The 24,179-nt window shown below is 43.1% G+C and overlaps 1 protein-coding gene across 1 annotated transcript in view; it reads right to left on the bottom strand.

Moving 5' to 3' along the window:
• CES5A (carboxylesterase 5A) overlaps window positions 1-24,179 on the bottom strand; it is an 86,106-nt gene that overhangs the window by 8,928 nt on the left and 52,999 nt on the right. The window contains exons 2-9 of the mRNA XM_060288297.1: window positions 18,198-18,336; window positions 16,616-16,749; window positions 13,031-13,184; window positions 12,470-12,574; window positions 10,716-10,820; window positions 9,234-9,374; window positions 6,439-6,507; window positions 3,334-3,481 (exon numbers count right to left, since the gene is read on the bottom strand). Of these exons, the coding sequence (XP_060144280.1) occupies window positions 3,334-3,481; window positions 6,439-6,507; window positions 9,234-9,374; window positions 10,716-10,820; window positions 12,470-12,574; window positions 13,031-13,184; window positions 16,616-16,749; window positions 18,198-18,336 (995 nt within the window). The remainder of the gene's footprint in view (window positions 1-3,333; window positions 3,482-6,438; window positions 6,508-9,233; window positions 9,375-10,715; window positions 10,821-12,469; window positions 12,575-13,030; window positions 13,185-16,615; window positions 16,750-18,197; window positions 18,337-24,179) is intronic.

Below are 24,179 nucleotides of genomic sequence, written 5' to 3'. Positions count from 1 at the left end.
AAACAATAGAACAGTTCCTCAAAAAATTAAACATAGAATAACCACATGATCCAGCAATTACACCTCTGGGTATGCACCCCAAGAAGTGAAAGCCACAACTTGAACAGATATTTGTATACCAATGTTCATGGAAGCATTATTCACAACAACCAAAGGTGGAAACAGCCCAAATGTCCATTGATGGCCGAAAGGATAAACAAAATGTGTTATATACATACCATAGAATATTATTCAGTCTTAGAAAAGAATGAAATTCTGATACATGATACAACATGGATGAACTTTAAAGGCATTACGCCAAGTGAATTAAGCCAGATACAGAAGGACAAATATTATATGATTCAACTTATATGAAGTGCCTAGAATAGTCAAATTCATAGAGACAGAAGGAGTGGGGAGTTATTTTTTAATGGGTACAGAGTTTCAATTTGGGATGATGAAAATGTTCTGGAGATGGATGGACAGTGGTATGGTTGCACAATAATGTGAATGAACTTTAATTCCACTGAACTGTACACTTAAAAATTATTAAAATGGTAAAAATTTTTGTTATGCATATTTTGCCACAATTTTCTAAACTATAAAAAAGTGCCATTTAATTTATAAACATTTGTGAATTTTCCAGATTTCCTTTCGTTATTGATTTCTAACTTCATTCCACTGTGGTTGGAAAAGACACTCTGTATGATTTACATCTTTTTAAAAGTTACTGAGACTTGTTTTGTGGTCCAGTATATGGTCTATAGCTGAGGATGTTCCATGTGTACTTGAGAAGAATATGCAATCTGCTGTTGTTAGGTGAAGTGTTCTTTATGTTTCTGTTTAATGTAGTTGGTTTATAGTATTGTTCAAGTTTTCTATTTCCTTGTCTATCTTTTGTATAGTTGTTCTAGTATTGAAAGTGGGGTTGAAGTCTCCAACTATTAATGTAAAACTGTCTGTTTCTCCCTTTGATTCTGTCATTTTTTGCTTCATATATTTTGGGGCTCTGTTGTAAGGTACATCTGGGTTTTTAATTGCTATATCTTCTTGATGGATTCACTATTTTATCCTTATATAATGTGCTTCTCTGTCTCTTTTAGTCTGGAACAATTTCTCTGTAACTATTTAGCCTTAAAGTCTATTTTGTCTGATTTAAGTATTGCCACTACAACTCTCTTTTGGTTACTGTTTGCATGGAATGTATCTTTTGCCATCCTTTCACTTCCAACCTATTTGTATCTTTGATTCTAAAGTGAGTGTCTTGTAGAAAGCATATAGTTGGATTACTTTTTTTTAATCCATTCGTTCTGCAATCACTGCATTCTGAGATCTTAAAGACAGTCTCTTCAGCAAGTGGCATTGAGAAAGCTGGACAGCCGCACGTAAATCAAAGAAGTTAGAACACACCCTCACACCATACAAAAAAATAAACTCAAAATGGCTTAAAGATTTAAATATAAGACATGACACCATAAAACTTCTAGAAGACAACATAGGCAAAACATTCTCTGACATAAATTGAAACAATGTTTTCTTAGGTCAGTCTCCCAAGGGAATGGAAATAAAAGCAAAAATAAATGAATGGGACCTAATCAAACTAACAAGCTTTTGTACAGCAAAGGAAACCATAAACAAAACAAGAAGACAACCTATGGACTTGGATAAAATGTTTGCAAATGATGCGACTGACAAAGGCTTAATTTCCAAAATAAACAAACAGTTAATATAACTCAACAACAACAACAAAAAAAACAAACAACCCAATCAAAAAATGGGCAGAAGACCTAAATAGACATTTCTCCAAAAAGACATACTCATGGCCAACAGGCACATGAAAAGATGCTCAGCATCACTAATTATTAGAGAAATGCAAATCAAAACTACAATGGGATACCATTTCACACCGGTCAGAATGGCCATCATTAAAAAGTCTACAAATAACAAATGCTGGAAAGGGTGTGGAGAAAAGGGAACCCTCCTACACTGTTGGTGAGAATATAAGTTTGTGCAGCCACTATGGAAAACAGTATGGAATTTCCTCAAAAAACTAAAAATAGGTCTTCCCTGGTGGCGCAGTGGTTGAGAGTCCGCCTGCCGATGCAGGGGACGCGGGTTCGTGTCCCGGTCCTGGAGGATCCCACATGCCACGAAGCGGCTGGGCCCGTGAACCATGGCCGCTGAGCCTGCACGTCCGGAGCCTGTGTTCCACAACGGGAGAGGCCACAACAGTGAGAGGCACGTGTACCACAAAAAAACAAAACAAAACAAAACAAAACCTAAAAATAAAGTTGGCATATGATCCAGCAATCCCACACCTGGGCTTATATCTGGACAAAACTATAATTCAAAAAGATACATGCACCCCCTATGTTCATAGCAGCACTATTCACAATAGCCAAAACATGGAAACAACCTAAATGTCCATCGACAGATGAATGGATAAACAAGATGTAGGGTGTATATATATATATATATATATATATTACTCAGCCATAAAAAGAATGAAATAATGCCATTTTCAGCAACATGAATGGACCTAGATATTATCATACTAAGTGAAGAAAGTCAGAAAGAGAAAGACAAATACCATATGAGATTCCACTTATATGTGGTATCTAAAATATGACAACAAATGAACTTATCTATGAAACAAACAGACTCAGACATAGAGAATAGACATGTGGTTGCCAAGCGGGAGGGGGGTGGGGAGGGATGGAGTGGGAGATTGGGGTTAGCAGTTGCAAACTATTATATATAGAATAGATAAACAACAAGGTCCTACTGTATAGCACAGGGAAGTATATTCAATATCCTGTGATAAACCACAATGGAAGAGAATATTAAAAAGAATATATATATACACATATATATATCTGAATCACTTTGCTGTACAGCAGAAATTTGCACAACTTTGTAAATCAACTACACTTCAATTTAAAAAATAAATAAAAATAAAAATTGTTTAAAAAGAAAGAAGGGCAGGTTTGCTTCCCCACGAGTAATCTTCTCTTTCTGATTGCTCCACTACTGCTTAGAGTTAAGATATTTGGGAAGACACTTCCGAAGAGGAAGGAAAGTGGGGTCCAGGCCCCAGAAAATATGCAGGGGTAGAGCTTTTCTACATGGTCCTGAAGAAGGGGAAGGAATATAAACAACAAGGACTGATCAACATTCCTGAACTCTGAAAGGCAGGGGAACTGCAAAGGTCAGCATGCAGGGCTATATCCCAGACAGCCTTGGGAACTCCCTCTCATCAAAGGAACAGAAGGCCAGAGCAGGTAGACAGTCAGCAGGCAACAGGGATCCCTGCAGCCACCAGCCTTGCAGGGGGAGCGGTGCTAGGAGACTCACCTCTGTGATATTGAGCTGTTACCAGCTCAGGGAGCACAAAGAACACATCTCCAAGCAAATCCAGGAAGCGATTTCGTATATCAATCAGAGAGTGTTTGTTGTAGAAATATTCATTAGCCACAAGGTATAAATACTGGACAGGGATGTGCTGTAAAACATCATGGTTGCAAGAGATCTAGGTCAACAGCAACAGCCAACACACAGCAACAACAGTCAAACATTTGCCTTTGCAGGCAAAATTCTAAGTGCTTTACATGCATTGTCTCATTTAATCCACACAGTGACCCTATGATGCAAGTATCAAAATCAGCCCCATTTGACAGGTGAGGGAACTGAGGTTTAGAGAGGTTAAGTAGTTTGTCCAAAGTGGTGGAACCATGATTCCTTCACAAGTCTATCTGCATCCAAATCTCATTCTCTAATCACAGTATGCACGTCTCTCTGAAATATTTCAGAAACAGCCACCCCTGGGCAGATCTGGCTAAGTTGTTTGTGCGGCCCAGTGCAAAGTGAAAAATGTGAGGTCCTTGTTCAAAAACTCTAAGAATTTCAAGGTAGTGACAACAGAACATTCAACCAAGTATAGGACTCTTCTAAGCATGAGGCCCTTTGAACTACACAGGTTGTACACTCCTGAGGCTGGCCCTGCTCCTGGTACCAGCACTGTCTCCAGACATTTACTCTTTGATCTAAGCGAGTTGGTCTCTTGGAGTTACCTCTTCTATGAAAAAAAAACTTGTTGTTTATTTATTGTTGTTGTTGTTCAACAACAATTGTTGTTCAGAGGATCACACAAGATACAAAAAGAAAAGCATGCTGCCTGGCACAGAGCAGGCCTTCAGTTCTGTCAGTTCCCTCTGAAACCCATTGCCAAGTCCTTTAACAGAGCATCCCATGCTTTTTTTTTTTTTTTTGCGGTACATGGGCTTCTCACCATTGTGGCCTCTCCCATTGCGGAGCACAGGCTCCAGACGCGCAGGCTCAGCGGCCATGGCTCACGGGCCGAGCCGCTCCGCGGCATGTGGGATCTTCCCGGACCGGGGCACGAACCCACGTCCCCTGCATTGGCAGGCGGATTCTCAACCACTGCGCCACCAGGGAAGCCCCATCCCATGCTTTTTTGACCTGACACCAGGCTGCCTCCCAGTCTTCAGTCCTTCAATGTGGCCCCAGCACAAATGCCAGAGGATGGAAGGGAAACATCATAAAGGTTCAAGGTCTGCCACATTGGTGATGTTCTTGGGAGTCTGGTGCTCTGGGGAACACTGGGAAAAGTTACTGCACCTCAACCCCCTAACACTAAGACAGAGGTACAGCCCTTCGTAGGTTTCTTTGAGATTTGGAGGCAGCGTATACCACGCCAGGGAATGCTGCTGGGACACATTCACTGGGTCCTCTGAAGGCCGACTGCTTTCAATCAGGCCCAGAGCAAGTTAGGGCTCTGCAGCAGGCCCAGGTTCTGGTGTAAGTTCCCCTGCGTGGCCCATAGGACCAGCAGACACCTTGGTGCTTGAGGTATCCAAGGGGGGTACATATGCCATGTGGAGCCTCTGGCGAGCCCCAGCTGGGCAGTCACAGTGCAGACCCCTAGGGTTCTGGAGCAAAACTATGGCTTCTGCATGAGAAAACTACTTACCATTTGGAAAGTACTTCCTGCCTTGCTACTGGGAGGAAGAGAGACTGCGTGCCCTTCTGGTCCTCCTGCAGCTTCCCACACACCCTACTTCCCACCTGCTAGGACCTAGCTCAAGATACCTTCTCCTCTGGAAATGCCCTCCTGCTCAAATGTTCCCCTTTGCTAAGGCCCAGATCAATGGCCTCCTCCTCCATGAGGCCATCTCCAATCCAGCCTGAGAAATTCCTCTAACATATTTTAAATATCTGAAACCTTCATCTCAACTCTCATCACCAGACAACCAAGACTCACCAAACATCCCCTCTAAGCCTTAGGACCTGATGGATCCCTTGCCTTCAGTCTGGGCCACTCTGCAGCCATAGGGCTATTTCTGAAGTGGAAGTCAAAGCATGCTTCTCGTTTTCTGTTCCCAGCCCCCAGAATAAACTTTCTATTCCTTCCATAGCATGAAACAGCTGCCAGCATCCTCCCATGCTGCAGCCAGCCTCTTCCACTGATCTCCTTACACTTCTCTGCTCCTAACTGGTCCTCTCAGCTCCTGTGGCTCCCCTCAGTCCTGCTCCTCCATTAACCAGACAAACTTAATTCATCCTCCAAAGCCTTCCTCCCCGAGGAAGCCACCTGCTCCCTCCTGCGGGCACCACAGGGCCTCGAACACATCTCTGCTCTGGTGTGTACAGCACCGTACCAAAGTGCCCGGTCATGTCCATCCACTGCAAGTCTCTAAGTCCCTCAAGTGCAGGGGGAGTGCCTGCTTATCACTGCACTCAGTGCCTCGGGAAGTTCTGGGGCATGTGGATGCATAAGAAACATTTGTTCAATAAAAAATGAATGAAATGAATCTGCCACAAAATACACACTGAATAAATGTTTATGGAAAGAAGAAAGGAAGGAAGGAAAGAAATCCATCTCTATATCCTAGTGTCTAGGATAAATATATCTCTATATCCCTAGTGCAGGGAGTGAGTGAGTAATGGTCCTTGGTATTGCTAGAACCTAGTACAGTGCCTGGCTGGTATGCAGGTATGTAGTGAATATGGGTCCCTAGTCCCAGGTGGTTTTCAGAATTCAGAGCTTTTCCATTCGTAGACAGATAATTCAGTACATATGCTGCATATTATGTGATATGTTCAGGGGTGGGGGGATGGGGCAGCACCCCAGCCCCCACATTAATATGCCCACAGAGAAACATATGGTGGGATAAAGTGAATGAACGTATAGCAACAATAAAGACCAATGGCTACGTATCGGTCTAGGTCAATATTGGCTGCCATGTGAGTTACAAGAAACCTTTGGGTTGTCAGCGCGATTTGGATGTTGAGACTGTGGATAAGGGATTGCAGAGCTCTGCTTAGTAAAGATCTACTAAATGAACGAATGAGGAAGATCTGTACCCCCAGAGCTACCCCTGTGTGTGACCCAAGGAGGTTTGTGAAATGAATGGATCTTGGAGAGTCAGGCTCACTTACCAGGATTGAGTGTATCAACTGCAGGGCGAGGGACTTGTTGGAGCCCCCGAGGATCTCAGGAAACTCCTTCTGTGGAAAGAAGCAGGTGCCCCCTCTGTGAGCACAGCAGGTCATCAGAAGGGAAACTGGTCTCCCTGAGGGCCCAGACACCCACCTTTCAGAGAGGAGGCTGGCAAGAGCAGGAACCCTTTCAGCCCCCAGGGGTCCATGTGTAAGGAGCAGCCTCAGTGGGTTGGTTGAGCAACGAAGTTTCTTCTCCTCCCATTTGATAAGAGGCAGCCATTCCCTGTCATACCTGCAGTCCTGTGGGAGCTGAGTGGCTGCCCTGTGGAAGGCCATGTTATGGACTGAGTGCGTCCCCTACCAAATTCCTATGTTGAACACCCAGAATGTGACTGTATATGGAGAGAGGGTCTTTAAAGAGGTCCTTAAGCTAAAATGAGGACAGTAGGGTAGGCCCTAATCCAGTCCGATTGATGTCCTTATAAGAAGAGGAAATTTGGACGTGCAGAGACTCCAGGGGTGCGCACGCATAGGAAAGACCTTGTGAGGACACAGCAAGAAGGCGGCCACCCGCAAGCCAAGGAAGGCGGCCTCAGAGGAAACCAAACCTGCTAGCACCTTGATCTTGGACTTCTAGCCTCTAGAACATTGAGAAAATAAATTTCTGTCGTTTAAGCCACTAGTCTGTGTTATTTTGTTATGGCAGCCCTAGGAAACTAATACAGGCCACCACTTGGCTTCAACAGCAAGTTAAAAGAGAGGTTGAAAATCTCAAAACTAGTGGTTTATTTATTGCTCTCTTTCTAAAGACCTCTGTCATTAGAGTCTCAGAAGCCCGCAGTTGTCAGGGGCAGGCAGCTTAGTGAGGCTGCAGAGAGGATGGTTAAAACCACAGGGGCTGCTTGGTACAGAGTAAGAGCTACGAGCAATTGTTTTTAAAATGACCCTTCCCTAGCCAATATCACAGCTTAAAAACATGAGGGGGTAGAAGTAGTATTCACTTGTCAAATGAATTTCTCTGGTATATTTTCTGCTGAAAATCTTGGGGTAACGAGTCATGACAGATATTTAAACATATCTGTCTTCTCCCAGAGTCATTGAAATAATCCACAAGTACATTTTAACTACAAGAACCCTCTATGTACGTTCAGGAGCTAGGATTGGTTTTGGGAGATTTCCTATGGTCTCAAACAACCAGCAATGGTCACACAGAATGACAGTACCCATGCAGCCTCTTGTGCATGCAGACCTGGGCACCAAGTTCTGGTCTCCCACTTGAATAATTCCAATATCTAACATTTACTGAGCACTTAGACTATATGCCAGGCTATCTGACGTGTACCTGTGAGGTGGGTAATAACATTAGCCCTATTTCATAGATGAGGGAACAGAGGTTCAGAGAGGTTAGGGAGCTCCCTAAAGGTCACACAGCAGATAAACAGAGAACTCAGCATTTACAGGCAGAGCCTAAATACACAAAATCTATACACTGCTGTCTCCTCTCTAGTTAAGAGTCACATTAGTCTCAGTTTCTTTAGCTGCAAAATGGGGATAATAATGCCTGTTTGCAAGTTGCACAGACAACATGCACTTGGCTTATGGAAGGCACTCAGTCACAGTGGTTATGGTGGCGTGGCTATTATCAGTAGCAGCTGCCTTCCTTTTTCTAGCACAGATCCAGAAAGCATTAAAAGACCTAACTTAAGCCACAGCCTGTGACTCAGTTGCCTCATTTACAACGAGGGAAAAAATCCCCAACCTTATTTACCCCAAAACATTGCTCTATGTGTCAAATTAATAATTACCAGAACATGCCTTTAACAGCTCAGTGAACTCAGGGTTCTGATTCTGATTCTAACGTGTCACCAACTAGCCTTGTAACTCGACAAACTTCTGTATTTCATAACCGCACTTCCCCCAGCTTGCAAGGTAGAGGTTGGTCTGCAGAAATGAGCTTTGATATATTAAGAATTGAGCACTCCGCTCTTCTGAGGACAGACGAAAAGCTTATTCCGAATGGGGAGGGTCTTCTCAAACTACAGGGTCAATAAATCATGGCTCCTACTCAGCATTCAGGCCTCAGCTCAAATGATCCCTCCTCAGAGAAGCCTTTCCTGACCCCTGCTTCCCTCCCTAAAGAAGCCTCCTCTTCCCAGTCTATGTCCTTCCTAGCACTTAGACTCTCTGAAACCATCCTTTCAATCTTACCTGTCACCCGTCTCTCCCCTTGAGAATGTAAGCTGGAAAAAAGCAGGAACCATGTGACTTGCTCACTGCCGAATGCTGGTTTTTTATGAGTGCAGGGCACACAGTAAATGCTTGGTTCATACTTGTTGAATGAATGAAACAATTCAATAATTTTGCAACTTGCACTGCCTTAGAGAGCGTTCTTGGAAATCAAATACCAGAACCAAGGCTGGACATGAGAGTGTAAAGGACTGAAGTTTTCTAAACCTGTATGAGTTTCACCTTTGAGGTAGTAGCAGTGCTTATTTGAAACAATCATTTGTAATGTTTTGAACAAAGTTCAAATGGGTCCAATCCTCTCTTATTTTTTTGTAGAGTTGTTTCTTTAAACCTATACGAGGAGCAGGGTGGACACTTGCTACGGCTGCCCCCAATCCACAGTTCTCTTCCTTCAGAGAGAGGAAAGATGAGAAGTACACCCAAGCTGCGTACTTGGGTGATGGGCTCCAGCCCTCATAACTGGGTGAAATCTCTGGGAGTACCCAGTGTGAAGCAAACAGCTGCCTCACTGCTGAGGGAGCAGGAGGCACAGCAGGAATTCTTACCATGGGCAGCAGGAAGCCACACTCGGGGTTATTGACTCCGATGATAGAAGGAACTGGCTTAAATGATTTTTGAGCCAATAGGTCTAACGGGTCATGAGGAAAGAAAAAGCCATCAACCACTCGAGTGAAAAACTTGGTTTTCTGAAATAAGGAAGAAGAGAAAAATCGGCAGCTGTTTCTCTTCACGAAATCTGCTGTCCCCAAACCCTAGCCTAGCTGGGCCAACCCACTATAGCAAAGGGCATTAAGAAGGGAAAAATAAGCCACTCTTGGCCCATCCCAACGCCTCAGTGCTGCCTGGCCAGCTCTGCCATTCATTTAGGCAAAGGGGCTCACCTTTTCTGGGCCTTAATTTCCTCATCTGCTAAATAGGGATAATAACAGTAATAACCTAAGAAATATAAAACCCCTGCACAACGGTTCTCAGAGCGTGGCTCCTGGATCAGCAGCGTCAGCATCGCCTGGGAACTTGTTAGAAATGCAAATTCTCATGTCCCATCCCAGACCTGCTGAATACAAAACTCTGGGGGGTGCAGCCCAGCAAACAGCCCTCCAGGAGAGTCTGATGCATGCTCAAGTGTGGAACCACCGGCCAAATGCAATGGGCAGAGTGGTGAGGGGAGGGGATGGCCAGGGTAGTGTGGGTTGGTGTGAGCATCTTCCTGAGGCGTCTTCCTCAGCCCTGGGCCTTGGATCTGGATGGATATTTCTGGGTCTTAGGAAGCAACACCTGGCTCTATTCATGATTTCTTTTTAGGTCTCTGTTCTGGGACTGGGGGTAGAAGGGAGCACACAAGAGAGCTTTCACACTACACTGGGTCAAGAACTTATTACCCATTTCCTGGACCCTAGTAAAACTCACAGCAGATTCTCAATCCATGCCAAATAACTATCTAACAAATGTTAGAATCGAACAGGTAAGGACCTCATTCTCTCAAGGACTACCAGAGGGTCTCAAGATTGGACGATTAGACATAAAAGATCATCCAGTCCAATGAATCATTCTGTGATTGAAATTTGTCAGCAGTCATGTAGACCCTCTTGCATACCTACAGAGGTGGGTATCTCACTGCCTTCTAAAGGAGCTGGTCCTTTTTCAGACAGCTGAGTTTTTAGAAAGTTCTTGGTCATCTCAAGCCAAAATGGCTTCCCAGCTTCCAGCTCTTGATCTGGACTTTAGTTTCTAGTGGCCTGTGGAGCAAATGTGGTCTCTCTTCCCAGTGAGATGCCTTCAATGATATAGAGACAACCTTTGTATTTTGTTGGGTCTTATCCAAGCTAAGCAGCACCCTGGCTTGTCAATGTCCTTAAATTACCTATAAGGGTTCTATACGCCACATTGCTTTTTTACAGCCGTTATTATGAATCCCCAAACCCCATCTGTCCAAGTCCCAAATCAAACTAAATAAGAGAGTGGTAGGATTTGTCTACCACTCCATTCAAAGGGTAACACTGTCCCCAAACCCTCCCCTCCCTCTTCACCTGGTTGATGCTCAGCAACTCCTTGGAGGATTTTGCCCACAGGCACTGTAGCAGGGCCACGGAGTCTGACACATTGCAAGCACAAATATCTGCAACCATCTGCAACTATTTCCAGAGAAGGAACAGGTCAGTGCACAGGACTGAAAGCCTCCAGGAAAATGAAAGTTGGAAAATGTCCTCAATCCAGCCCCAGGCTGTGCTTTCTATATGAAGTCCAGCCTGCTGCCTCTCCCCACCCCCATGTGCCCATAATGGAATGCACACACTGAGGACAGGTTGGCACTGCATCATCCTTATGCTCTTGCCTGACCCTCCTTGTCATCTTTAGCAACCACCAGAGCTGGATCCATCTCAGCTTATCAGCTCTGCTCCAGCCCCACCCCAGCCTGGAACATCTGAACATGCCCTGAGCATCCTTTTTCTGTCTCTACACCAATTCCATTCATTCTTTGAGGCCCAAGTCCCATCTTTTCCAGGATATTCTTTTAGATGATTGCAGCCCCCATGAGCCCCTTCCTCTTCTAATCTCCTGTTACTCCAAGTGTCCTCACCTCCTCTACCCAGCTCTTCGCTAAACTCCTTCTTGCCCTGTCATTGGACTTCCCACATGTGTAGAACTTGTCCCTTGAGAGTGGTGGTCCTCACTCTTCTGGGAGTCATGGATGCTCTGAGAATCCAATGGAAGCTACAGACCTTCTCTCTGGAAAATGCACAAACATAGAGTCTCCATACAACTGTAGGAGTTCTAGGACCACCTCTCCAACTCTCCATGGATTCCAGGTTAAAAATCCTTGCCATAAAAAGATTATAGTCTTCTCAAGTTAGTATATGTCTTCTCCACTTATAAACCCATGGGTCTTAAAATAGAGCAGGGAAAACAATGAACACTCAATATGTGTGTGGCGAATGCACAAACTAAAAAAAGCTTGATATATCATGTTACCAAAATCAATATTCCCTGTGTATTGAGCGTATTTTTTTTTTTTTACCATATTATAACTCCATGTTCCCACTCTTGGTGTAAGTTGTTATTTTCTACAAGGTGTTTAAGAAAATGCACCACTAAAGTGAATAATACCCAGGAGATGGCTCCACAGTCCAGGGCTTAATTAATATTCATTGAATGAATCAGCTCATTCGTGAACTCATTCATTCAGCAAACATTTATAATCACCTAATATACACCAGACATTATGCTGGGACATGAAAGATATAGAGACCTTGGTGTCTAGGTCCTCTTATCTGGTACAGCACTAAGACAAGATGATAGATGACAAATATCTAGGGCATATGCCTCACTTCCCCCTCACAATCTCATGCCAGACAGCATTTATCAGTCACAGCATTATTTCACACTGAGCTGGAAACAACCTCAGAATCTTTCTTAACATAGTACTCTAGGTGGAGTAGATTTAGTACAGGAGAAAAGCCGTACATAATACAGAGGACTGAATTATATATCACAAGCAAAGAGTAATGGATAAGATGTAAGAACTATTACACATATGCTTATACACACACACATGCACACACACATACACACTCAGGCACACCAGCAGTAGTGAATTGCGTACCTGGACCCATCTCCTATTGAACCAGCCCTTCCATGGAGCAACAAGGGTCACCTTGGGCCAACATCAGATCCTTTGGTCATGGTCAGTAAGGATAGCCAAGCACATGGTCTATGGACACCTGAGCACATTTCTCTCCTGACCAAGGAGAGGAAGCTGGAGAAGAGTTAACAATATACCTACATCATCATTCCTCTTGTAATCAGGGGCCTTCAGGTAAGGGATGATGGCCACCCCACTCTCCATGATGGCTCTGTGGAATAAGCCTTTGGCCATGGGGGACAGAATCTGGAGAGAGACACAGGAGACCCAGGAAAAGTTATCCAGGAGGCTCCCCACCTATCACACACAAAACCCAGCCCTTCTTTAAAGAAAATTTCCCAGGAAGCCTTCTTAAGAGCTCTAAACTTAGAGGGAAAAAAGTCCTGGTTTGGGGGTTTCAAGGACTAGCTGCGAAGGTTTGGGCAAGTTTTCTAACCTCTCCGAGTCCCAGGTTCCTCATGAACTTGGAGGTCAAGCATTCTGCCATGGGAGTGCTAGCTCCTTCACGCCCCCGTCCTTGAAATGAGACTGAGCCCCCAACTCACGATGTATTTGTGAGGCTCGAGGGAGGCAATGTGTTTATAAGTGTTTGTTCAACATGAAAGCAGCCATTAGATGTGAATGACTCATTGTCCTCATTTTTGTCACCTCAAAAATGAGGTGACACCGAGGTTCCTTCAAGTCCCAAAGAGAAGAACTCACAAGGCTGGAAACACTTATAGCTCCTGCTGACTCGCCGAACATGGTCACGCAGTGTGGGTCCCCACCAAAGAACCCGATGTTCTCCTGGACCCAGGTCAGGGCAGCCACCTGGTCCATGAAGGCCCAGTTCCCCGGTGCGTGCTTGTCCCCTGTGCTGTGGACAAGAGGCAGGGTGAGAATGCTCAGTTGGCTGCTGTCTGCTTCTCACAGCCCAGGGAGTGGGTTGCAGAGGCCGTGGGCTGGTGTCAGGGCATCGCCACCTCAGCTGGAAAGGAGCTGAGAGTCAGAGGCCTGGGGCAGCTGGGAAAACCAGGCTTAATTCTCACCCTCTGCTGGGATTTGGGTTTCTTTGAGAATCTGATGATAGCTCCACACCCCAGAAAAATGCACAGACGATCTTATATGTGCAATTCAGAGTAGTCATAGGCTCCCCTGAATCCATAGTTTCCAGAAAAGTCCTGCTCCTGAGAGTTGGTCTGCACCAGGAAGCAAGACCTCCCTGGGCACAGGGGTTCCAATGAATGACTAAATGAATAATAATGATAATAATAGCAGCTGCTGCAGCATCGTGCACAATGCTGTCCCAAGGGCTTTACAGCTGATGCTCCTATAATCCTCTCACACTGTGAGGTAGGTGGTGCTGGTCTTTCTCCTTTATCCCTCTGGGTCCTCTCTTCACCCTTCTCCAAGCTGTTCTCAAAAGACTGACCTTTATGAACTGCGGCCAGTGGGAGACACCAGCGGGGGTTCAGGGTGGGATACTGAGGGACTGGGAAGTTTATTCTGGCACCCCATGCCCCACCACCCTCTGCTGGGAAGTGGTTTGGGCACTGGCTGCATTTCTCTGCAGCCACAGCTCACGTCACTCCCACACCCATCAATGATATCTGCAAGCATGTTCTAAGGATATTGATGGATTCATCGTTTCCTTCTCACAGACAGGAAATGAGGCAGAGAGAGGTTAAATCCCTTGTCCAGGAGCTAGAAAGTTGCAGATTTGGACCATGCTCCTAACCATGTTCCATGCTGCTGTCCCTGCAGAATAGCCTGTTTCCCAGGATGAGTGGACAATTAATGGGGAAACAAGGGGAAAAACACAGAATCAAAGAAACGCCTAGACCAAAACATTCGTGTGGTACCCACCATGTATGAGAGTAACCACGGGATCATAGTCTGCTCCTCCTCTGTCCTCCAGTCCCCCACACCGCTCCTCCCCTTGGTTCTCTTCCTCTGTCCATGACCCCTGGGCTGGCCCTAACTCCACCTTCTCTCTCCCACAGCCTCCGCATCTGCTCCGCATCTGGTCAGGAGCCATGTAGGCCCTGCCAATTTTACCTCCATTCCATCATAGGTCCCACATTGGTCCCCATTCCTCCATTTCTGTTTATCCTGATTCATAATCTGGTCACTTATGATCTGGGTGACCTTGAGCAAGTCACTTAACTTGCTTTGCCTCAATGTTCTCATGTCTGAATGGGGCTAATAACGGTGCCTGCTTCACATGGTTGTTGTGAAGACTGACGGTGCAGGCACACAGCAAGTGCCATGTACATGTTAGCAATCCTCCGGCCTGCTTCACCCCATGAGCCGCACCTATGCTGTACAGCAGCCTCCCTACCGGACTCCCCATCTGAAGGCCAGGCGCCCCTAGCCCAGCCTGCGCTCTGCTCTGGAGTGACCTTCCTATTATACTGCTCTGCAGGGCACTCCTGGGTCCCTCCTTCTTTAAAAAAGTTTTTTTTAATTAATTAATTTATTTATTTTTGGCTGCGTTGGGTCTTCATTGCTGTACGTGGGCTTTCTTTAGTTGCAGCAAGCGGGGGCTACTCTTCGCTGTGGTGCGCGGGCTTCTCATTGTGGTGGCTTCTCTTGTTGCAGCGCATGGGCTCTAGGAATGTAGGCTTCAGTAGTTGTGGCACGTGGGCTCAGCAGTTGTGGCGCATGGGCTTAGTTGCTCCGCAGCATGTGGGATCTTCCCGGACCAGGGCTCGAACCCATCTTCCCTGCACTGGCAGGCGGATTCTTAACCACTGCACCACCAGGGAAGTCGCTTGTCCCTCCTTCTTTATCCAATAAAAACCAGTCACTGTGCACAACCTAATATTCAAGGTCTTTCCCAATCAGGCCTGTCCCTACCTTTTCATATCCATCTCCGGTTATATCCTCACCTACCTGTCTACTAGAACCCAGACGTTATAAGCAATTTTTGGAAAACTTTCTGTCGAAGGAATCTTAGGCAGAATCCCAATGTACAGACCTGCTAAAAGTGTAATCAGGGCACCCCTCTCAGGCCTTCTTGCCTCCACCGCAGCCCCATAGCCACCTCCCCGTGCTATGTGCTCAAAGGCCAGTTTGCAAATATTGCTCCAGGCCCAGATGCTGCTACATTTCTTTCCAACTTCCCAGCCTTTGCTCAGACAGCTCCTTTTGCCAAGTGTGCTTTCTCCCAACCCCTCCTCCCCAAACCCAACCTCATCTTTAAGGTGCAATTCAAATTCCACCTCTCTCAGGAAGCCTTGCTGGTTTCTGGCAGCTCCCTCTGTTTGTACAGCTCCGTCGCCTCTCACCCTCAGAGCATTACTCATGCCCTGCCTGGTAGGGTATTTGTGTCCCTGTGTTATCTCCCCCATGACACTGAGAGTCTCTCGAGGGTAGGATTCACGCTGGACTCCTTGCCACCTTCCCCGCAGTTTCTGACCGTGGCCTCTCGCTACTCCTTTGGCTCACACTGCATCCTGGCCAGGGCTTAGGTTCTGCCATGTTCTAAGTAGGATAATGAAAGTGGCCAAGAGCCCCAGCTCTATTCTGTGACCTCTGGGAAGTTGCTTCACCTCTCTGTGTCTCTATTTTTCAACTGTAAAATGGGAATAACAACAGTATGTTTCTCATAGAATTATTCTGAGGGTGAGCTATAATGGATGCATAGCAAGTGCACAACACCATGCCTGGCTCATAGTGAGCACCTGAAACGTGTTCGATGTTACTGGGGGAAGGGAAGCCATGCAATGGAGTGATTACTCTCAGGTGAGCACCTGAGGAGCCTTGATATGGGCCTTACGGCAGAGACTATGAACTGCTCACACACCCTGTTTCCTCACCTTCTAGGGCACACATCCCCCTTGCAGTTGGGTGTGGCTATTATGACTGAGTTCTACCAGTTGTATGTGAACACAGTGATAATCGCCACCTCCAGGCTGGCCCAGAAAGACCATCCTCTTCATGCTCTTTCTCCATCTGCTGTCCAAGTACAGCAGATCCAAGAGGATCTGGGGCCCTTGAGGAGGGCAGAGCCACAAGATGGAAGGAGCCTGGGTCCCTGATTGACCACACAGAAGAACATCTGTCAGTCAGAAACATTTGATTGGATTTTAGTTGAGTAAGAAGGAGATTTTTATTGTTTTAAGCCACTAAGACTTGGGGGTTTACATGTTATAGCCGCTAAAATTACCTAACTAATTTGGGCCAAATTTGTTCAATGTCATTAGAGGCTCATTTCTCCTTAGGTTGCTGGGCACTGAACCCCCTGTGGCTGCTATCCAGCTGCCCCTTGGGGATCAGGGGTGTCAATCACTTGGGGAGACTCACTTGAAGAAGCCGAATATTCCTAGCCGGTACTGGATAGCCACAACAAGCACGTCCTCGTAGGAAGTCAGGGCAGACCCATCGAAGATGGATGCTGAGCCAGTCTCGAAGGCACCCCCAGGGAGCCACACTATGACCTAAGGAGGGGAGAGGAGCTCTCCGGTCAGCCCACCAGGCACCCATATCCGCTCCCCATGCATGTTGGGACATTCTTTCTTTAGGGAAATATGAATGTCTCACTTTCCTTTCCAAACAGCATCAGAGGTTTTTGTCTTTTGAAGAAGGCCCAGGATTAAGCATGTGGCTTCTGGCATACGAGTGCCTGGGTTTGATTCCCAGCTCTGCCACTGACTAGCTGTGTGACTTTGAGCAGCTTCCTTAACCTCTCTGAGGTTTGTTTTTCTCATCTGTAAGATGTGAAGAATGAAAGTATCTCGTTTATGAGGTTATCATTAGGTTTAAATAAAATTCTTCATCCAAAGTCCATAGAACAATGTTGGTATATTTCAAGTGCTCAGAAAATGTTAACTAAATGTCTTTGAACTTGTTGACCCACAGGAGGATGGAAATCACTGTAAGCCATATATGAGAGGAAAAGCTGCTTTTCTAAGACTTTTCCCTACTTACAGAGAAAAGAGAAGAGAGGAGGGAAAAATGGGAAGAGAAGTATGGAAACTTTACTATACTGATTAGAAAAACTGGGACCAGGAAACATCAAACATTCAAATGGTATTATCACAATTTATACTTAATAATAAATCCCTCCCCTTCTCTTTTTTAAGGTCATATTAGTGACTACAACTCTTGGGGCAGGAAAAGAGAAGAAAGCCACGGAGGAAAAAGGAGAGCTGGACAAAGCATTGGCTTTGACACCCGGATCTGCCACTTACTGTGTATATAAAATGGACCAAGTCACTTATGCCCTTCCTGTACCTCAGCTTCTTCATCTGTAGAATAGGTCCAATAATCCTCACCCACTGGGTTATTGTGGGGGTTAGATGAGATAATGAACTGTGCCTGGCACATAGTCAGCCCTCAATAGGTGTTGCTGTTACGATACAATAGAGCGAGTCTCCATTGCAGTGGCAAGGGGAGAGAGGGTGATAGAGGTTGTGGTTCAAAATTAGATGGTAGAATTACCTTCTCCACACTTGTACAGTGATCTTTCACATTCTTAAGTGAAACATTTCACATTCTTACCTGACTTTCTTCATTGAAAACAGAAAATTTGAAAAAGGCATTTCTCCTCTTTAAAAGAGGATTTCCCAAGCTGAAAAATCAGAGTCCTTTGAAGCAGAGTCTTTTCTACATGTTTACAGACCATTAAATATCCAACAGAGGGGAAAAACAAAATAAAACAAAATCAAAGATCAAGTCACTGCCAATAAGGAAGAAATCAGAAAAGGAGATAAAGTAAATCTGTCATTAGAATGATTTTTTAAGAAAGTTATTGACATGTCAAGTGATTGCATTTCCCTTTTACCCAGTGGGGGCCTAGATCTGATTCCAGACATCCTGCCACTCAGCCTGGGTCCCAGGCCCAGAACCTGCCAACTGGAGCCCCCAGCAAGGCAGGTCTCCTTACAGGGAACTTGGAGCCAGTGTCCGCATGGGCCAGTGCATAGATGTTAAGGTACAGGCAGTCTTCCGACACGCTGAGTTTGGGATAATGCACCTTGAGAATGTGTTGATCTGAGAACAGCCACTCTGAGTTCTGGAGGCACCTTGAAAAAGGGAAGGAGAAACCCCCAGAGTTGCTGTCAGCAAACTTCCCTGGGAGGGACCAGTTCTTGTGACACACATCAGATTTACCTTTTACCATCAATGACCAGCTTAGAGCCTGACAGAGCAAGTCTTTAATAAATGTTAAGTTTAAAATTATGAATGTGCTTTTCTATCTAATTTGATAGTTAAAGGGGAGTTTTACTCAAATGTGGCCTGGAATAATCCAAACCCAGAAGAAATATTCAAAGTGATATTGGTTGAAAAACTGATGAAAAACATCAACCCACATATCTAAGAATCCCAACATATCCAAAACAGTATAAACACATGCACAAAAATTACACCTTAGCACATCACAATCGATTGCTAAAAACCAAAGCTTAAAAAAATCTTGCCAGCAGCCAAAGAATAAAATACATATTGGATTCCAGATGAAAACAATAAGAATGATGGCTAGTTTCATTAGAAAGAATGGAAGGCAAAAGATAACAAAATGATGAAAAAAAAGAGCATTGTCACTGTAAAAGTCTTTACATAGGGAAAATATCCTTCAAGAATGAAAAAGAAATAAGTACATATTCAGGAGAGAATATGCTACTGGCAGACCCACACTGCAAGAAGGACTGAAGGATGTTCTTCAGGAGATATGGAGTGACATCAGAGAAAACGGACTAGGGAATTCCAAGGGTCCATCCCTTAACAAAAAACATATATAGCAAATTCTACGTAACACAGCAGAATGCACATTCTTCTCAAGTGCCCATGGCACATTCTCCAAGGTATACCATTTGTTAGGCCACAAAACAAGTCTCAATAAAATAAAAAGGTTTGAAGTCATACAAAGTATCTTCTCCTACCACAATGAAATGAACGTAGAAATCAATAACAAAAGGAAATTCAGAAAATTCACAAATATGTGAAATCTAAACAAGATACTCTTAAACAACCAATAGGTCAAAGAAGAAATCACAAGGGAATTAAAAAATACTTTGAGATGAATGAAACCAAAGTACAACATATCACAACTTATGGGGTGCAGTGAAAGCAGTTTTCAGAGGGAAATTTATAGCTATAAATGCCTACATCGAAAAAGAAGAAAGATCCAAAATAGATCATTTAATATTCCACTTTAAGGGACTAGAAAAAGAAGAGCAAACTAAATCTAAAGCAAGCAGAAGGAAGAAAGTAACAAATATCAGGGTGGAGATAAACAAAATAGAGAATAGAAAAGCAATAAAGAGAATCAATGAAACCAAAAGCTAGTTGTTTGAAAAGACCAAGCAAATTGAAAACTAATAAACAAAACAAAACAAGAAAAACCTTTTCCTAGATTAATCAAGACAAAAAGAGAAAAGACTCAAAATACTAAAATTGGTAATGAAAGTGGAAACATTACTACCAACCTTACAGTATATTATTCAGGCTGAAAGAAAATGATAAATCAAATATAATGCAAATGTATTATGGAGTTCTAAGATGTAAAAAAGTAAAAGATGTGACAAAATAGCACAAATGGGGGAGGTAAAGATAATTATGTTATATTAAGTTTCTTATACAGTGTAGTTAAAAAACTCAATAGCAGAGACCAAATAAATAAATAAATAAATAAGAATCATAGAAAATACTCAATTAATCTAAAAGAAAATAGGAAAGGGGAAACCACAAAAACAGCAAAAGAACTGATGGGAAAAAAATATATAGAAAACCAATAGTCAGATGATAGACTTCAGCCTACCCATATTAGTAAACATGCTTAATGAAAAGAGACTAAGCACTGCAATTTAAGACTGATTTTCAGTACATTCAGTACAGTAGATTTCAAGATGAGAATATCACCAGAGATAAAGAATATCATTTTTTTAGTGGATGAAAAAAAAAATACAGTGATCAGAAAGATATAAAAATCCTAATTGTGTATGTACCTAACAACAGAGTCTCAAGATACATAAAGAAAAAATTGAACTAAAGGAAGAAATGGAAAAATGTTACAATCATAATTAGAAGTTTTAACACAGCTCTATCTATATAATTAATAAAATAATCAGAAAAAATCAGTAAAGATATAGATTTGAACAACAGTATTAAGCAATTTGACCTAATTGACATATATTAGATGGACAACCACAGATTATTATTTTCAGGTGCACATGGAACATTTACCAACATAGACCACATGCTGGGCCCAAAAGCAAGTCTTAATAAATTGCAAAGTGTTAAAATAATACAGAATACATTCCCTGACCATAATGCAGAAATCAATAACAAAAATATAATTAGAAAATTCCCAAACACTTGGAAATCAAGGAATACACTTCCAAATTACCCATGGGTCAAAAGAAAAAATCACAAGGACCAATTAGACAATGGAGCTCAGGGGTTGGTGGGTTTTAGATAACATAAGTGTATTGACATCATCTATAGGAGCATGCTTACTTGAGTGAGACTGTTGTTGATTTGTTGGCACTCAGAAGTGTGTTTATTAAAGTAAGTTTGCCCCTGATGGGCTGATTTTCAGAAGCTAGGAGCTAACAACAATTTGTTGATTTGCAAAAGCACGTTCCCTGAAGCAAGTTGTCATTGATCAATTGAACAAGTTTAAAACCAGTTCTGGTGGTGACTTGTTACCATAGCTACACAAAAATCAGTCTGTTAGTAAGTCTGTTAGAACATGTTCATTTTCAATATGAAAAATCAATCTTTTTCTACTAATGAAAATCAGAAAATGAAAACTTAAAACGCTAATTATAATAGCATCAAAAAAATCAAATACTCAAGAATATATTTAATGGAAGATTTGAAAGACATCTGACTTAAAACTACAAAACATTGCTAAGAGGAATTAAAGATTTAAAGAAATGGAGAGGTAAATCATATTCATGAATTCAAGGATTCAATATTATTAAGATGTCATTTCTCCCCAAACTGATCTATACAGTGAATTCAATCTAAGTGAAAACTCCAGCAGTCTTTTTTTTTTTTTTTGGTGTAAATTGAAAAGCTAATTCTAAAACTTATATGTAAAACCAAAGGACCTTTAAAAATGTTGGAGGACTTACACTACTAGAAATCAAGACTTACTATAAAGTTAACTTGGTCCCTACCTCATCACACACAAAAATTAATTTAGGACAGATCAAAATGTAAATGTGAAAACTAAACTATAAAGCTTCTAGAAGAAAATGTAGGAGAATAGTCTTATGGTCTTAGAATAGGCAAAACGTTCCTGAGAGAGGATACAAAAAGGTACACATCAGAAAAGAAAAAAGTGGACAAATTGGACTTCATCAAAATTTAAAACTTCTGCTCATCAAGAGATACCATTAAGAAAGTGAGAAGACAACCCACAGACTGGAAGAAAATATTCACAATATATATATCTGACAAAGAAATAATATCTGGAATGTATAAAAATTCCCACACCTCAATGAGAAAAAGAAAGATTACCTAATTAAAAATAGACAAAAGACTTGAACAGTCTTCTTCTTTCATTTCATGAAAGAATCTATCCAGATAGTTAATAAGCACATGAAAGGGCACTCAATATCATTAGCCATCAGAGTAATGTGATTAAAACCACAGTATCATTACTTACCACCAAAAAGGTTAAAAATAAAAAATCCAACTATACAAAGTATTGGCAAGAATGCCAAGTATACGTTGCTGGGAGGAGTTAAAATGGTAAAAACCATTTTGTAAAACTGCATGGCAGTTTCTAATAAAGTTAAATGATTGTACTCATAGTCGTTGGACCAATGGCTTCAACAGGGAAGGGAGCAGGGAGCTCGCAGCCCCTAGTCTGATTTTCCCCTAGCCTTGAGAGTGGGTACTTTCCGTCCTATGCTCCCACTTTGAGCTTCAAACCATGACATCTAACCCCAGGAAGTTGCAGGGCCATGTCAAGGGAGAATAAGTGTTTCAGCCCCTATCAGAAGGAGGGGGTAAGGATCAGGAAGGAGCCCTTGGTAGATTTTGTCCATACCTACCTATATCCACAACTTTGGCATTAACTCTTCTTCTACAGTGACTCGGAACTTGGCAATGTGATTTACTTTGGGCAACGAAACAACAGCAAATATAACACAAGCAGAGATTTGAAAAGTGTTTATATATTGGGATTTTCCTTTTCTTGCTGCCCTTTGAGACCCTGCCATCCCCATGTGTGAAACAGTCAGGCTAGCCTGCTGGACAATAAGCCTCACAGGCCCAGAGTCCCCATTGCGCCAACTGACAGCCACCCAACCCACACAGTCAGAGTCTCCTAGATGACTGGCAGTTGACCACAGATGCATGAGTTAAGTCTAGCTAAAACCAGCAGAACTGCCTCAGTAAGCCCAGCCCAAATTGCTGACCCACAGAAACACGAGCTGAAAAAATGGTTATTTTTTTAAGCCACTATGTTCTGGGATGGTTTGTCACACAAAAATATATAACTGAGACATAAGTTTTTATGTAGAAGTTGGAGGCTACCATAACCAAAACCTAAAATTCATGAGACAGAATGTTGTGTCATTAGCATGCTCTTATTGCGTATGATAAGATAAAGGAAGTATGTGGCAAGGCAGAAAAAGAATCGATTCCTGCCAAGCATTTCAGTTCCAGACTATTGTTTCCAGAAGGCCAGGCCTCAGAGGGAGCAGAGAAGAGTGGAGAAGAGTGGAGAGGAGAAATCTATGAGTCCTAAACAGAGGGGGTCTGCATCGTGCTTCCCAGCTGGAGGCAGTGACCTGGGCCCCAAGGTGGAATGGTAATGTGCACCCAGGCACAAGACCCCACAAACCGAATCCCATGCCCCAAATATAACCCACAGAGGGCATGGATCTTCTGGGCCTGTAGGGCCACTGGATGATGGATGTTGAACCCTATGTGAACCAATGATTGAGAAGTAGATGGCCCTGCAAGTCTCTTACCGCAACCCATTCCCTGGCACTGAATTCCAGGGATTATCACCCAATCTCCAGAACTGGGTAGGGGGTTAGGGAACCGAGAAACAGTTCAGGCTAAATTCTCTCACCATTTGTGTAGAGTGAGGTCTCTGCATGCTAACTTAGCATTATAAACAATAAAGAACATTATATTTTTGTACTAAGTGTGAGGTAGTTACATAGCAACATTCTCTTTTACTCTCAATGACTGCTGTGGAAGTCAAACTTTAGAAGTTCAGCTTCTTGCCACTGGAGGAAATTAATTATTCAAATTATTTATCAGTGATCATATTAATATTATACAACCATTATGTAATATTTACTGGTTTTGTTATTATCATGGCTTTCACTGTGTAAAGTGTTTTACATACATTGCTTTATTTAATATTCCTACAATTATATGAAATGGGTATTATTACTTCCATTTTATACAGGAGAGAATTAAGGCTTAGGGGAGCTAAGTATTTAGTTCCCTGACTTCTAAGCCTGGGTTTCACCCCCTATCTTACATTGCAATTTGGTTTTGGAGGCAATGACTATGGCTGCACAGATTCCAAGAGAATTACAACTAGAAGGGATCTAGAGATGACCAAAGCCAACCTTCTCAACAGAGCAATGGGGCCACACAGGATTATAGGGGGTAGGCTGAGACCAGAACCCAGGTTCCTGACTGCTGACCACTGTTCTCCATGCAGATCCAGGGTGCCAATCTTACAATATGCAAGCACTGTGGACCAAAAGGGTGGCATGCATTGTCTCATTTAATACTCACGACAACCCTGGGAGATAGGGTTTATCTTCATTTTAAATCTGACAAAACTGTGGTTTCAAAAAGTTATTATCTTGCCCAAGGTCCTGGATGCTGAATGGCAGAGCCAGCATTTGAAAGTAAAACTCTATTAGAAAGCTTGTGTTTCAAT

The sequence above is a fragment of the Globicephala melas genome, chromosome 19 (assembly GCF_963455315.2).
Source record: "Globicephala melas chromosome 19, mGloMel1.2, whole genome shotgun sequence".
Lineage (NCBI taxonomy): Eukaryota > Metazoa > Chordata > Mammalia > Artiodactyla > Delphinidae > Globicephala > Globicephala melas.
Note: the sequence above shows the minus strand (reverse complement) of the source record. Positions and strands in the feature narration are given on the sequence as shown.